Consider the following 17467-nt stretch of genomic DNA (forward strand, 5'->3'; position numbering starts at 1 on the left):
ATCTCAACAATGATGGAACTGTAGCAAATTAATTTTTGTGTATAACTCTTTTATACAACTTTCATCCCAACACTTAAAAAGATTTTTTAAAAAAAGAGAAGAGAAGCTACTTCTGTCCAAATAAGGGATTGATTCTGTTTGATTTAAAGCTCGATCCAAATTCAAGTCCGGTCCAATTGAGCAGGGTATCGGAGTGGATCTGAAATAAGACGAGTCGGAATATTTTCTTCATTCGAGGGGAGAAAAGAGAAAGAAAATGAGAGAGATAAAAAAAAAAAAAAGACAGGAAAGAGAAAGGGGGAGGGAGAAGGAGAACGAGGAGGAGATGTATGAGAAGGAGAAAAAGGAGTAGAGAATGAAGAAAGGCAGAAAAGGAAGACAATGAGAATGCAGAGGAGGAGGAGGAGGAGGAGGAGGAAGGGGAGAAAGACTGAAAGAATGAGGAAGAAGAGAAGGCAGAGGGGTAAAAAGAGAGAGAGAATGAATGAGGGAAGGGAGAAAGAGAAGAAGGAAGGAAGCAGTCAGAGAAGGAGGAGGTAGAGGGGGAGAAAGAAAAGGAGGAGCAAATGAAGGAGAAAAACAATAAAGAAAAGGAAAAAGTGGAGGAGGAGAAGGAGGAGGAAGAGAGGGAGGGATGAGTGATTTGATTACAAGGTAACCAGTTAATGCGTGTGAGTGTTTTCAGGCTCTGAATAAAACGCTGCGAGTTCCTCTTAATTAGCTGGGAGGCAGATTAGGCGTTTATTAAAATCGAACACAGGATCAGAGCAAAGTTCAGCCTCACACACACACACACACACACACACACCTTAGAATTAATTGCTTCTGTAATGTTCTGAGCCGACTCGCTCCTCTGGGTAATGCGTTTTGCACCGACGGGAGTGAAGCTAATCACTACATGAACAAACAGCAATAAACATTCAGCCTCATCAGCCGGCGTTAAAAAACATTCCGCTTCCTTCTTCTTTTTTAAAGCATTTATTGTGTACGTGGTTTTAAATAAGTGTCACATATCGACCATACGATTGAACCGTAACACGTGGCACCGATATAAAAAACACAGGAGTATTTACACCTCTAACCTTCGCCATGTCCAATAAATGTATTTAAAAAAAATGTATATACAAAAGAAAAAAAATTTATCAAATGATCCACCGATCAGTTCCGTCAGCTCGAGAAAGAAGAACGCACACAGAAATAAAAAAGAAGAGCACAAGCAGTGCAGTCGTGAGCACTGAAAGCACAAAGCCACACTTCAGCTTCCACGCTGAAAGTCTTCAGAGTCTTTATGAAATCCTGTACAGTCCGTTAGCGAGAAAAACCTGGGGGCATGAAGAGTCCTGCGTATGATAAAAGAACAGGAAGGAAGGAAGGAAGGAAGGAGGAGTTCCTGTGGAGGGCCGAAGTAAAGACTTGACTGAGGTGTGATCTTTTAGGACGTCAGTGCAGGAGAAGTGCATGCATGGGAGATCCGGAGATCCGTGAGAGGCGGCGGGACGGAGTGAGAAGGAAGACGAGGAGGACGGGGAGGACGAGGAGGACGAGGAGGATGAGGAGAACGGGGTTTCAGCAAACCTGCAGAGATGAGAAAAGAGTCAGAGCTTCAGTCAACCCAAACAAACACTGCTGAACATTTTCACAACTCGTCTGAGGAACTGGAGCTCCTGCTGTAGGGATCACACTATCCATCCATCCTTCAATCCTTAGAATCATTAATAATTATCCCTCCATCTATCCATATAATCATAAATAATTATCCCTCTATTTGTCTATCTATCCATCCATCAATCCATCCATCCATCCATCGTTCAACCCTTCAATCCTTATAATCACTAATAATTATCCATCCATCCATCCATCCATCCTTATAATCATTAATTGTCCCTCCATCCATCCATCCCTCTATTCATCCATCCTTCAATCATTAGAATCATTAATAATTATCCCTCCATCCATCCATATAATCATTAATAATTATCCCTTCATCAATCCATCTATTAATCCATTGTTCAAACCTTCAATCCTTATAATCACTAATAATTATCCATCCATCCATCCATCCATCCATCCATCCTTATAATCATTCATTTTCCCTCTATCCATCCATCTCTCCATCCTCACAATCACTAATAATTATCCATCCATCCATCCATCCTTATAATTATTCATTTTTTTCCTCTATCCATCCATCTCTCCATCCTCACAATCACAAATAATTATCCCTCCATCCATCAATCCATCCATCCATCAATCCTTATAATCACAAATAAGTATCCTCCATCTATCAATCCATCCATCCATCCATCCATCCATCCATCCATCCATCCATATTATTTTCCTGATCAGGAAACGAAACACGGTTTAACCCAGGTTCTAACCTTGAGGCTTTCAGGCATTGACGTGTGTGTTTTGGTTTCTGGTGGTGGTTGGGGGGAAAGAATACCACATTTAACCCTTTACAGTCAGAACCAACCAATGTTGGTACAGGAGACAAAATGCAGGGACATTTCAGTTATCAGGGTGCGAGTTACATCATGGATCTGCTCGTGCAAACATCCTCATAAATCACCATGAGCTGAATTTAGCCTGTGCGTATTGTTCTAATGGCTTTCAAGCAGATGAACCAGCGTTTGTGCGACGTGTGCGACAAATACCACTGAATTAAACTGTTCGAGCAGCTGAGTGAGCGCTAGCATGCTAACAATAACATAACTCGGCTTTAAAAGTTTGTACTAAATAAACGCAAACAAATTGTTCTGTGGGCGGAGCTTTATGTGCACGGGTGGGAATAGGGGGTGGAGTCAGCAAGTAATCTTTGGCAAATGATGACAAATTCGTGTCTTTGAAGACACAGCAATTGCTGATTCATCACACAACTAAGAAAATAAAATGGTGAAAGGTTTTGTGAGTCCTCACTGACTTTTTGGTCAGGCAGCACGGGGTTGCCCTGCAGGTGGGCACCAAGCAGCGGGGCACTGGGTCGGTCGTGCTCGCAGAAGATGGTGCCGTTGACGTAGTGGAAGCGGTCGCCGGGGACCAGGCGGTTTCTGCACGTCGCACACGAGAAACACTACAAAAAAAAAAAATGAGGAAAAGTTCAACTACACGAGTGATGGAGACAAAATGAGGACTTGTATATACACACCTTTATATTTACACACTAGATAAAAAAAGACAAGAAAATTTAAAATACAATTCAAAAGACATGAAAGTGGAGCCTTGCTCATTGAAACTTTTATAATTTGTTTTTATTTTATTTCAAAGTTATAAACTAGATATGGGTCTAGACGTCTACAGGAGCCTGTAAGCGAATTTCTCTGCCAAATTACATCATATTTTAAAAAAAACTTCCTTATTGGCCCATGAGTGCATTTTAAATACAAATAAAAATTTTTGGCAAAAAAATTAAATAAAGAAAGACAAAATATAATTTACAGAATAAAGTGCATCTGCTTAATTTTTTTTTTTATAAATATAATATATTAATAAAAATAAGAATAATAAAGTTCACAGGCTGAAACCGCATTAAGCACAGGGGTTTACAGTACATCTTATTTCATGGAAGTCAAATTATCATTTATTTGATTACTATGGTAATAGTACAATATTATATTATTATTACATTTTTAATATTATTTATTATTCTTTAATTATTATTATATTGTATCCCCCCCCCCCCCCCCCCCCCCCAATCACAGCGTTCGATCTCTGGAGTATCCAGACACTTTTGGGGTCTCAGGACCGAAAGGAGGTTAAATGAGGAGAGTGTTTGTGGCACTGACGTGATGAAAGCAAACGGGCCGAGTCTCTAACCTTGAGGTGGTAGACGTTGCCCTGCGCCCTCATCACCATCTCACTAGGAGGGATAGACTGGCCGCAGGCACTGCATGCACCAGCGTGGCCGAACAACCTGAAACACACACACACACACACACACACACACACACACACACACACACACACACACACACACACACACACACACACACACACACACGATGATGAGTGCTGATCACTTTTAGTGATGAGTTCTAAACAGTGCCACAGGCATCCTGAGCTTATCTTAGCCACGTTACGGCCCAATGCGAGTTATCTACAACGCTTTGAAGCCCTGGGAAAAGCAAAAAAAAAAGTGCATAATGGAAATAAGTCTGATGCAAATAGAAGTAAGAGCTCCACAGCTCGGCTCGGCTCGGATCAGATCGACTCGGCTCATTTGCATGGCAAATCAAGACAGCATCCTGTCCCTCTGGGTAGAGTTTGAAATTTGACCCTTGAATGCAGCGAATTGGTGTTGGGGTGAAGAAGAGAACAGTAAAAGAAAAAAAAGAAAAGGGAAGCTGGAAGTCATTCCCAGACTCAAACCATGAGTCAGTGAGACAGTATTACATCATGGTGTCTTCCTCCTGCACCTGGTCAGCATCTGGATTTACAGCCCATTCTGTTTAAACGCAATGAAAGTCCAGTAGGGCCAAGAAAGAACTCGGTTCCCTCCAGGTATATGATCTACATTGCTTCCTTTGTTTTCTTTTGTCGTTTTATTTTATACGATACTGTATTATGTATATACACTGTATAAATACTGACAATTATTTTTTTCATCTGACGAGAAACGCTGCTAATTTGATGTTTTGTACTTTTCATTGGAGGGAACCGGCTGAGACTGGAGACTCGCTAAATGTTACATCTCCTTTACAGGAAACATCTACGATCTGAATCACAATTCATGTTTATGAGTTTGTTTGTTTTGGCACGCCGGGTTCTGACCTGATGTAGTCGCTCCTGCACAGGATCATGCCCCCTTTGCTGTAGCACGTGGTGCCGATGTCACCCAGCTGAGCCTGGCAGCACGAGCACTTCAGGCAGCGCGTGTGCCAGTATCGCTCCATGGAGAAGAGCAGGAAGCGGTCGGAGATCCGGCCTCCGCAGCCCGCGCACGCCCGCGACGCACACCCGCTTCCGCCCACCGCCTGACTGTTCACCATGCCTACACAACAACAACAACGCACAAGAGTCAAACCCCGGTCCAACTCTTCAAACGGTTACCACGACAACCTCAGCATCGGTCCGAGTGTCAGAATGAGTGATATGTAAAAATGTAAAATAAAGTTCTGAGTTTAAACGGTCCTCCCGATCCGGAGAGACCATACCAGCGAAGAGGATTTCACACTCATTTAAAAAAGTGCAGACGTTTGTACCATAATATGGCAATACAAACTTTTAAGAACCTTTCATCCACTTTTATCAGAGGTCACGAAGCCTGAACTTACAGCATCTTAAATGTGTTTAAATTGATTGTAAAATAGACAGTTTCATCCAATCAGAGACGAGTAAACTCACTGTACATGTTCAGCCTCGTTTATACACAAATATACACACATAGAATTAGGCAGGACCCATTATCCAGACCAACTAATGCAATGTGTGTGTGTGTGTGTGTGTGTGTGTGTGTGTGTGTGTGTGTGTGTGTGTAAAGTAATACTACATATTTTTTGCACAGGTTAGAACAGAGCCCCTAATAAACACTGAAGGAAACCCCATACTTACAACACATTAATCATAAACCCTCCAGAAATAATCAAGTGAAAGGTTTCAGCATGACACTAATCACAGCAAGCCTCTACTACAGCATGCATCAGTGTACGCCCATGCAACAAAACAAACACACAACCCTGGAGAATATCTCAATAACGCAATTTAAACAGTAAACAACAACAACCTCTAAATAAAATACACATCTAAAGATAATGAATACATTAATGGAATATATATATATATTACACACACACACACACACACACACACACACACACACACACACACACACACACACACATACACATACACATACACATACACACACACACACACACACACACACACACACACAGTTGGTATGTACAAAAAAGAAAAAAAGAAGCATAATAATGTTTATATGATGTCATGTAATGCTTAGATCTTAGATCCATCTAAAACAGACTGATACAGTGGCAGAAACCTGAGGAATCCATGACAACACAGAAATTATTATGGACTGTAAGTTAAACATCTATGCATTTTAAATGTGACTGATTATCTGAACGTGCTTTTATATATGTATGTATAGAATATATATATTATATTATACATTACATCACAGTGTTGATGTAAAGTCCAGGCCTGGTTTACAGTGTAAACGCAACTCAGAGCTCAAAAACACCACATTCTACATTTATCTCCAGCCGTATGATGCACAAAGTCTGTGGGTTTCTATTCAGGAATATGAGTTTTTCCATGAAGACCAAGCTCCTGAGCTTCCTAACAAGCAGGTGGACCGTGATGATGAAACTTGCGTAGACGTGACAAGATCCAGACACTGAATCATCACGAATCATGATGGGGAAAAAAAACAAAAAAAAAACAGGGCAGGAACATGGAAATAAACAAGTGCAGGATGATTATTATCAGAGAAAAACCACCGGGAAAAAGTGTCAGATGGGAAATGATGAGAAAGATCAATAATTAGATGAAAACGGTTTATGACATCTAATCAGTTACAGCACTGATAGGAAATGTGTACTGATAATGTCATTAGGACTCATTAGATTTTTTTTTTTTTATGTACACACATTTACTGCTCCTTTACACACACACACACACACACACACACACACACACACTCTCTCTCTCTCTCTCTCTCTCTCTCTCTCTCTCTCTCTCTCTCTCTCTCTCTCTCTATATATATATATATATATATATATATATATATATATATATATATATATTTAATTTAATACAAAAATTGGTTCATTAGAAAAATACAGAAAGCTAATAAATATTTATCTGTTGCAAACAAAAAAATTTTTAGAAATAGAAAAAGAATTAGGCACAAGTTTGTCTGACAGCATGAGTGAATAATAATAATAATAATAATAATAATAATAATAATAATAATAATAATAATAATAATAATAAAAAATTCACTCACCTTCAACTTTTTTTTTGTAAAATTCACTCCCCAAAAAAAAAAAAAAGCCCAGAACCAGATGTTTGTTTCGGCAGCTGTTTTCTTAGTCCGAACCGGTCAAACTCTCCAAACTAAATAATATTATAATATTAATTAATTTTTTTTATTATTTGCCATTAATTTGTTTCATTTGTTCACACGACCGCTTCCTCCGTCTTACCCGTTGATCATTATGAGAGTAAAAACTCCGTCCGAACCGGAAGTCGTCAAATCCCGTCCATCTCCACTCCGCTCTGAGCAGCTGGACGCTGCGCCCGCGCGCATTTGATTTTATCCGCTTGCGAGCTGACGTCATGGAGTTGTAGCCCCGACGACCAATCGGAACCGATTAAGAGGCGTGGCTAATAAATAGGGCTTTCCTACTTGTTGCCAGTTCCTCAGTTTTCACAATAAATTTGGGGATTATTTTGTTCACTGATTAAAGATTTTAATTTACCGACTTGTTTGATCTTTGTTTCATTTTGGCTTGTTGAAGAGGATGTTGTGTTGATCTTGGATCATGCAGTGTTAATGAGGTGTACAATTTAATTTGTATTTTAAGAAATAAATCTCACAAATTAACTTTTGTATTTTCACTAACGTGTCTTGGTCACCTTTGAACCTTTGTTCAATATGAGTCAAATACTCAAGTACTGATCTAATCAGGTACTTTTTACGACCTCATATTGGAATTGGTGACCTCAAACTTCTAATAGAGTAAGTTCAGGCAAAACATTATGACCACCTGCCTGATATTGTACGTCCCCCAAAACAGTCGTGACCCATCAATCATCAACAGTATGAACTTCTTCAGCAGTTTGAGCTACAGGAGCTTGTCTGTTGGATCGGAACCACACGAACCAGCCTTCGTTCCCAACACGCGCCTATGATCCACGGCCGCCCACTACCCTGTCGCCGGTTCACCACTGTTCCTTCTTTGGAGCACCTTTGATAGATACTGACCACTGCAGACCAGAAACATCTCACAGGATCTGCAGTCTATCCACCACGATTTGTCAAACTCGCTCAAATCCTTACACCTCTTTCTCCTGCTTCTAACACCTCAACATCGAAGACAAAATGTTCACTTGCTGCCTAATAACTATATCCCACCCACAAAACAGGTGCCATGTTGAAGAGATCATCAGTGTTCTTCACTTCATCACATATAATGTTATAATGTCATAATATTATGCGTGTTTGACGTGTACTTTTAGTCCAGGATAAATTTAATGTACGCTTTAGACCTCTGAAGGTTGAGGCCTGCGTACACATAGGGCACTTTCTGTCCTGTGTGTAACCTCCAGACTTCTGTTACTTCTAGAGAACACCAGTAGAGAGCAGCAGAGCTTCAGAAGAGCTTCATCTTTTCGCCCATAGCTGGTTATAATTTTAATAGTGTATATAGCTACTCCTCATAATATATAGAACGAGTTTAATAGAGGGAAAAGGTGAAGAGGCTCGTTCGAGATGGTTTGGACATGTGCAGAGGAGGGACATGGGGTATATCGGTAGAAGAATGATGAGGATGGAGACACCAGGAAGGAGGAACAGAGGAAGATGTAGAGAACAAGGGGGTATGGAGACGGATGATTTGCTGTGGCGCCCCCTATTGGGAGCAGAAAGAAGAAGACTTGCGTGTTGAACACCGTATAAACGCACCATGTGCCTTGAGATTCAGAGGAGAATTGCTGTATGTTTCAAACTTCTCACAACAGATGAAATGTCAAATCGGATCGAACCAAAGACCACTCCCATCAACCAGAACCAGTGATATGAGGCTACAGTGAGAACTAAACTGTGAAAGAACATCAGCTGATTGTAATCAAATGTTTAACACTAAATGATTCCTGGTCTTTACTTGATATAAGAGGAACCCATTGTGGTTTTCTGGTGTATTGATTATATAGTGACTGATGAGTCCATATAGACACGTTCGAGAAAGAGAAAGAGAAAGAGAAAAGGAAATGGACGGGGCAGGAAGATAAATATATTTCCTGTTTCTAGGCTACAAGTTAAAATTCAAGGCCAAATCTGATCTTGGCGGGAGATAGTTAAAGGCCCTTGAGCCAAAACGCTAACTGTCTCAATGAATTAGCGTTGATTAACACACGCTCTCCTTTTTCTTTCTCTATTGTCACACAGTATGTCTCCTTTACCTGTTCGTGAAATTCATCTTGTTGTCAAGGGACACCGGGTCAAGTTTACCACATACTTCAGTGTCGGTTCCAAAACCACTTCAGCACAAGCAAACATATAAACCCTTTAGATTCTGGGCTTGACGTAAAAGAGCAAATTACGGGAACTATAGCTGTTTTACACGTGACGCAGAAGAGAGGAAAGACAGGCGATTAATAGAATTCATTTATACGTTCAGCTTTGACCATGGAGCAAAAAAAGTACATTGCCAAATATTCTGGACTGATCGACTGCAATCACTCGGGGTAAATGTGACCCTGTGTGGGGGTGGGTGGGTTCAGGAAGGGAGAAAAGGAAGGGAGACGGTAAAAGTCTGTATGGAATTTAGGAGAAGGGTGTGATGTTTGCAGAATTGTATTGTGTGCGGAGAGAGAAAGAAAATGGAAGAGTCTGCAAATCAGAAATATCTCTTTTATTCTCTGTCTGGCTGTGTTTCTTTCTCAATGTGTCTACAAAGTCTTAAGTGGAGCGCCTGATTGGTTAAAAAATGTAGACGTAAAAACTTCTGTCTGTCTGTCTGTCTGTCTGTCTGTCTGTCTGTCTGTTTCTTTCTAGACAAATAAAATAGAAACACGTCATCTTTTGAACATTTTATTTGTTGTATTCTATCTATCTATCTATCTATCTATCTATCTATCTATCTATCTATCTATCTATCTATCTATCTATCTATCTATCTATCTATCTATCTATCTATCTATCTATCTGTCTGTCTGTCTGTCTGTCTAGACAAATAAAACAGAAACATGTCATCTTTTGAACATTTTATTTGCTATATTTGACTTCAAAACTGAAGGTGAACATCAGTCAACATGGTAACTGCACACACACACACACACACACACACACACACACACACACACACACACACACACACACACACACACACACACACACACGCACACGTTACACACTTACACAAAGGAGCAGCTCAGAGAACTGAAATCAAATACAGTACGCTCCAAAAAATGGAGCCATGTCTAAAATCGCGGTCACTCCACTGACTGTGAAGCCTGTATACTGTACACACAAACAAGAGTACAACACAATCGTCTGTATTACAGTCTCGCTATCCACAAATAACCCAGTAAAACACACACACCACACACAAACACAAACACACACACACACACACACACACACACACACACACACACACACACACACACACACACACACAAACGAGGAAAAGTCAAAACCTCTGCTGTCTATTAGTAATGAACAACACAACAGTCATTAAGTTGAATAATACAAAGTAAAAAAACAAAAAAATTTTCACTCAGACTTCATCTGATGTCCATCTTGGTGATTCCACCGTGTCTCGTTACGAAATTTTGCAAAAGAATAAATCACATCCATGTCCACATTTCTGTAGAACTAGTGCATGTTGTTCTTCCCCATCGACTGAGATGGAAGGTCATGAAGAATTTTGATCTAAAAATATAACTGATATCTTCAAGTTAGAAAGGAGGAATAAATAAAGCAAAGCTAACTGAGCAAAACAGCTACTTACATACAGTTCCAACTTACGAATAATTTACAATTTCCGCTCAAGAAGGCAGTGGGATTCCTTGGAAGCACTTGAGGTGTGGGAGGATTATTATCACAGAGAAGTGAAGAACTTACAGCCTTTTCCTAAAGCTAAATTAATACAAATTGGTGAGATCAAATCTGGTGTAGCTACAAGAAGATTTGGGATGAATCATATATACACTATATGGACAAAAGTTTGTGGACACCTATTTGCTCTTTCTCCACTCTTCTGGGAAGAGGGTCCACTAGATTAGGAGTGTGTTTGAGAGATTTCAGCCGTAAAGGTCTCAGTAACGTCAGGTTCTGATCCACATTCATTCATGTTTAATAACTTTAAAGCTCTATAGCAGGAGATCTTCCACTCCAACCAGTGGAAAGCATATCTTAGACCATAAAGTCTTTTTTGAACCTCCTTTAAGGAGGTGGCAGACGATGGTGTGAGATGATCAGTGTGAGAAGGTATGGATGTCGTTGTGCAGGCTGATGGATGGAGGCGAGTCGTCTCTGTTTGCACGGCAGTAGCTCTGGCTGCAGCGGCATCGTTGGATCCACAGGACGTTGTGCGTGACGCTTTCTCCGTCTGGGCAGAGGAAGCGCAGGCGTACGGTGCGAGTCTCAGACGGACGACAACATCTGGCATTAGCACACCAGCCGCATGTTTTGGGCCGGTACCGCCTCGCTGTAGTGCAGCCGCCGAACGAGATGTGCTCCGGCTCCCGGGACCTCAGCGTCCGTCTGCACTTCTTTCCTTTCTGTTAACGAAACGATGACAGATGTTTGTTAGTGATGACGAGAGACAGCTGGGGCTTTTGTTCTAAGGAAATCCATTACAGTTTTTCTCAGTTGCTTCGGAGCGTTTTCTCAAATCATCCTTAATTTTTGTAAACCAGTGAAAGAATTTCTCAAAAATATGTGTACAAACAGCAGAAAACATTGGATTTCTTGCAAAAGACTGAACTTTTCTCAAAATCCTCAGTTCATCTCTCAAAAGTAAGTATTTGTGTCAATGAACATCTCATACACAGCAGAATGAAAAGTACTTTAATCATCAAAAAGTTTATTCGTGTTCTCAGTGTGACGCTGCACAGTTTTAGGATTTCTCAATATAAAATTCTTTGTTTTGCTCCGTTTTCAACTGAAGGTTCACAAGATTCACCTTTGACCTGTTTTAGAGAACTGGTTGATCATTGGTTGATCTGATGCCGTTCACTCCCCTTCTTAAAAAAAAATCTAAGATTCATCTGCACAATTCATCACTTCAAGAAACATTTACCAAAAATTATTTAATATAAATTTTAAAAAACAGATGATGACAACTGGTTTAATAGTTTTGCATTCGATGACTTACAGTGAACTGATGCTAAAATGTTTTGGGGGTTAAAACTATTCAGGTAAAAACCAGTATAATATATTTTGATCAACATGAACAACAGATAATGTAGGAAACAGCAGACACTCGTAGACAATCCATTAAATTAATGTACAAAAGCGTTCGCAATTTGATTAAAGCAACAAGAAATGTTTTTTATGATGCGCACGTGTGAATAAATGACGTGGAGGAACAGGTAGTTTTAAGAATTTCGCTTCTGATCTAATTCATCTGAGAAAAACTGTAAAAAAGCACGTTTACACTTGACGAGATTAAAGATATGTTCTCTAGGAAAGACGTCAGTGCAGTGTATAGAGAGGTGTACTGTAGGAGTGTCCCAGACTAAGGGTTTACACTGTCGAATCAGAATCAAGTCTTGCCTTTAGTCGAATTATAGTCAAATCATCATGATATCGAAAATTCGAGTTGTTTTCTTGTTACCACGACTTAATTGTCTCATGATCTTGACGTAAATATTGTTTCTATGTGAAATTAGACATTGAGCACCCCCATACAACCAAAATAGTCTTATCCTCGTTTCATCAACCTCTGCGAAGATTCGACTGAGAGATTGGTCGACTCAGGCTCCTCCTACCTACGCATCCAATCTTCAAATATTCAGGGTCACCCCAAGATAGATTTGATATCAGATTGAGGTTAAAGGTTAAATCGTTTGATTGTGATCTTCTCCTTACCCTGAGAGCAGGTACAGCGGCGCACTCGTGGACCCGACAGAGACGCGTCACCCGGACAAGTTTACATTGGGGGTTCATGTTGGTCACGCGACTGGAAATGCCAAAACCGCAGGAGGCGGAGCATTCGGACCAGTCTGTGGTCTGTGGAACACAATCGGATGGAATCCGGACTTGAGACATGTGCAGCGATGTCCATTCTGCAGAAACCAGAAGAGTAAGATAAGTTATACAGGTCTGTGAAACATCTCATTTGGAATTTTTTTTTTTATTGCATCATAATAAAGAGCCAGTCAGTTTCCAATATGCAAATGCAAGCATGGGTTCACCTTGGAGGTTGTCTCCTGCTCTGGCTGTGAAAGCTCTCTGCAGTTTGTCGATGTGGTTTGTATGCAGCCATGTAGGCTGCAGGTCCCGAGGCTCTTCATCAATGCGATTGTCGTCATCACACACCCACTCGTCACAGCAGCGACCCGGGGGCGTCTCCAGCCGAGGGTTGGCACAATGCCAGGTGGGTAGGGGTAAGTGGTGGGGGCAGAGCGGCATGCAGCCCACCACACCGTCCATGCAGGTGCACTGGTGCTCACAGCTGGGCTGGAAGTCCTCACTGTGCTGGTACACGCGCCCTCCGAACTCACACGGCCGACCCTGAGAATCAGCTGAGAAGAACACACACTTCAGTTAGACATACCAATTTAATGAGGGTTTTTACACCTCGAGTCATAGTAGGTCCACTTGGTGCCAGGCTTTAGGAGGAACCTTTGGAACCCTTACCAGATTAATGTTACTTAAAGTTCCTCAGCACAATGTGGAACTTGTCGGACTCGAGACAAAAAAACTAAACTATAGCACCATCACGTGTTCTTCAACCATTTGTTACTCTTGGGGAGCCCTCGAACCTTCAACCTAGTGTGAGTTGACTATGAGAAAGAAAAGAAGAATCCTTGAGCGTCTAAAAGAACTTTTGAGGAACCTCTTTTTTTCTGAGAATTAACTATTACTGAATTTCTTGTACAGAATTATATAAGGTGTAGGTGAAATTATATTGCAGGAATGTGGTTTCTCACCCCTGCACAAGCCACGTTGCGGGTCTCCTCCGGCCCCTAGGTGGCAGCGCAGGCCTTTAATGTGGTCACAGGGTTTGTCTGGTCCACAGTTCTGATTAAACTGCTGCGCACACACCTTACAGCAGCCACACTCGTCCAGCACCAAGCTCACTCCCACTGGGCATGAGGGCGGCGTCAGGGGGCACGAGCAAGGACCAGGACAGCCTCGTGTCACCTGGGGGAGAGGGAGAGGAGAGGAGAGGAAAGGAGAGGAGCGGGTAAAGAAAACCTCTCGTCTTCATGTCTGGTTAGTGAAACCAAGTCCATGGGACCTGTCCATGCTTTTACTTGTAGTAAAAATGTCTGCAAGAGGAGCGAGACAGAGGAACCCTGCTCTCGAGTCAACATACCGAAGGAAGCTTTTAGGATGAAGGTTTACTTTATGAGGGATCGTTTAGGAAGGAAAAAGAAGGAGGAAGGAATTGGGGGAGGCATTTTCTCAAATGTTTAACTGCTACACAATATAGGTCTCTCACGTGCACACACACACACACACACACACACACACACACTCCCATATGCAGTCTACTGCAGTGACATTGCCTACTGTCACATAGAGTATTAAAGGCATAATATGTAAAGGTGTAAAGGTCAATACCTTTGTATCTCTTAGTGCTCAAAAATATGGGCGGAGCCTATAACTAAGAACCCTAACACTAAGAATGAAGATGTAAATGTATTTTCTGGGAATTCCTTTTTTTTGCAAACCTGCATGTTTTTATTTTGTAATATCTTATAGCCACATGGATCTGTTTCCAGAAAAAAATAATTTCTAATAAAATTAAACAATTCTTATATAGAAATGTATCTGTTTAATCCAAATACCACATTTAAACGTCCCTATATATATATATATTACATTACATAATCATGTCCTTGGCAAACAAAGCCTCCCTGTCATGTGTAATTGTCTAAATTGCACCCAATTTTCCAAACCTCGGTTGATTATATTCATCAGGAGCACTAAAGGAAAAAAAAGTGTCTGTTTTTCATCAAAAAAAAAAAAAACGGATTAACCATCATGCAAAACATCTCAATAGATCCTGTGTACTCACTTCTCCAGCAGCACTAAATATAAACAGCAGCAGCAGTGGCAGCACACCACACACGACCTCCTGCATCCTCACACTGCCTGGAGAAAACATCTCCTCACCGGATTCAATCTGATGTTCCACTTAATAATAATAATCAAAACAATCGAATGAGTTCAGATTAAAAAGAGTCCATTCAGAGATCCAGTCAGAAATACCCCGTAGACTCCAGTCTGGTTTTGATGGTGATGATGTTTTTTCGTGCTTCAGATGTGAAACTCAGGGTGTCGAGTCACCGGTGAGAAATCTCAAGTGAAGTCCAGGGAGAGGGAAAGAGACGGTGCGAGTGTGAGGCTTGTGGAGCTTTATGGAGGATCACAGCTGGAGCAGGTCACCTTATAGAGAGAGAGAGAGAGAGAGAGAGAGAGAGAGAGAGAGAGAGGCAGGCCTTCTCTGACATAAGAACACAGAAAAGTGAGCAAAGTGAGTAAGGAGGTCTCTCTCTCTTTCTCTCTGTCTCTCTCTCTCACACACACACACACACACACACACACACACACTCACACACACACACACACACACACACACACTGACCTTTCAGTTAGGTAATAGTGCTAAGAGGAAGCAAACATACCATTAATACACTGCCCTGATTTAGCCTGGTTTGCGAAACACACAATTTAGACCAATAGCCAGTAATTTTTGTATATAAAACACAAAAAAAGTAACAAAAAATTAAATGAAACAAAAAAAATCTAAAACATATTAGAAATGTTACATGATGATTTTATGAGTTTTGATGTTATTTAATTCATCTTTAGGTTTCAGAATAGAGATCTGTCATGGTAATAGATGATGGAATATAATGGTGTGTGTGTGTGTGTGTGTGTGTGTGTGTGTGTGTGTGTGTGTGTGTGTGTGTGTGTGTGTGTGTGTGTGTGTGTTGTGTGTGAAATCTGATCTCAAGCAAAACGGAGAAAGTCCTTCTCTATATAGCTGGATATCATCAGCATAACAGTGGAAGCTAATCCCATGCCTTCTAATCATATTTCCCAAGGGAAGCATATATATTGTGAAAAGCAGGGGTCCTAGAATTGAACCTTGTGGCACCCCATATTTAACTTGGATTAACCTGGATAGCTCTCCATTTAAATTTACAAAATGTTAACGATAGAAAGACTTTTGTATCTGAATACAAATAGCACCAGAATCTGATGTATCAGAACTAAGTCTGGTAAAAAATTTTATTATGAGTCTGATGTATCGAAAGAGAGTCTGACAAATCTGATCACAAAATGAAACAAGAGCCTGATGCATTAAAATAATGTGATAAATCTGATCACAGATTAAGCAAGAGTCTAACGTATATAAAAAGCCTGATGAATCTTTTCATATCTTAAAACAAGAGTCTGATGTATCAAAACAGAGTCTGATGAATCTGATCACAAAATGAAACAAGAATCTGATGTAACAAAACAGAGTTTTATAAAAAAATTAACTGAGTCTGATGTATCAAAACAGAGTCTGATAAATTTGATAAAAAATTAATTAAAAGTCTGATGTATCAAAATAGAGTATGATGAATCTTTTCACAAATGAAACAGGAGTCTGATTGATCAAAACCTCTGATAAATCTGAACAAAACATGAACGAAGAGTCTGATGGATCCAATCAGAGTCTGATGAATCTGATCAAGAACCAGATTCTGATGTACCTTATCACACATGATATATTTGCTCAAGAACCAGTAGTGATTGGGAATAAAAAACACACCATTAAAAGAAAGACTATAAGTATTGGCACCTATTGTCCAATACTACTCTGAAACTTTATATCCATATTAGATCGGATTTGTGATATTTTCCGTGTTATATTCCTTGATAGCATGTGATGTTAACAGGTACAAATCTCTGGCACATGGTTACTGTTTATTAAGGATATTTGGGCGTCAGTTCATACTCAGGACATATTTAGCTTCCCCTGTCTCACATTAGAACTTTAGAGAGCTGTTTATGAGAGCAGGGAAAACACTAAACGGAACTGAAGGAACTCCGTGACCAGAGTTGGGAACTCCTGGAAAGAGTGAGGAGGGAACTCCTGTTCGGCCGTATGGCTTTCCTCTGTAATAGGAAGCAGTGATGCATTATGGAGAAGGAAATCCCTATAAACAACTCGACAGGCTCTCAACAAATTCTCAACACACATTGTGCTATCCTCACACACCTTCTGCCAGAAGGACTTCCTGTTGAGCTGCAGAACTCATGGCCCCAAAGCCGTTCATAGATTCGGGCAGCGTTCCAGGAAAACCCTGGTTCCCATGATTTTGAGAGAAAAAGCAAACACTCCCATTGTCATTTTTTAAGGAGTTCAAAGGTGTTTTCTATTGCGTTGCGCTCAGAAGGTCAGGCTGGACCATGGCTACACGTATTCCAATGCCAGGATCAGGAACATAGCTTCTTTCTGAGCAAGAGAACGACCAGAGTCTGATGCATCTGATTTCAGAGCAGCTTGGCCCAAATGTTTTGGGACACCTGACTTTCCCACCTATATGT

The 17467-nt window shown here is 40.6% G+C and overlaps 2 protein-coding genes across 3 annotated transcripts; both read right to left on the reverse strand.

Annotated features, from left to right (window-relative positions):
- Positions 1–959: 959 nt before the first annotated feature.
- On the reverse strand, positions 960–7260 carry LOC310733506 (LIM domain transcription factor LMO4-B). 2 transcript variants are annotated; one of them, XM_083554802.1, is made up of 6 exons: positions 7167–7260; positions 6968–7077; positions 4768–4987; positions 3814–3910; positions 2921–3070; positions 960–1575 (listed from the first exon to the last, which is right to left on the reverse strand). In XM_083554802.1, exons 3-6 carry the CDS (start codon positions 4983–4985, stop codon positions 1567–1569), a joined length of 474 nt encoding a protein of 157 aa, XP_083410928.1. In that variant the 5' UTR covers positions 4986–4987; positions 6968–7077; positions 7167–7260; the 3' UTR covers positions 960–1566. The 2 variants fall into 2 exon arrangements, with proteins under 2 accessions (XP_083410928.1, XP_083410929.1); XM_083554803.1 differs by lacking the exons at positions 6968–7077; positions 7167–7260 and having other exon boundaries at positions 4768–5256.
- A 3850-nt stretch (positions 7261–11110) lies between these two features.
- ccn1l2 (cellular communication network factor 1, like 2) lies at positions 11111–15379 on the reverse strand. The gene is made up of 5 exons (XM_083554200.1): positions 14940–15379; positions 13846–14059; positions 13108–13437; positions 12782–12978; positions 11111–11469 (listed from the first exon to the last, which is right to left on the reverse strand). The coding sequence occupies exons 1-5, from the start codon at positions 15027–15029 to the stop codon at positions 11164–11166; spliced, it is 1137 nt and encodes a 378-aa protein (XP_083410326.1). The 5' UTR covers positions 15030–15379; the 3' UTR covers positions 11111–11163.
- Positions 15380–17467: the final 2088 nt, after the last annotated feature.

This window comes from Silurus aristotelis (genome assembly GCF_946808225.1).
Source record: "Silurus aristotelis genome assembly, chromosome: 11".
Lineage (NCBI taxonomy): Eukaryota > Metazoa > Chordata > Actinopteri > Siluriformes > Siluridae > Silurus > Silurus aristotelis.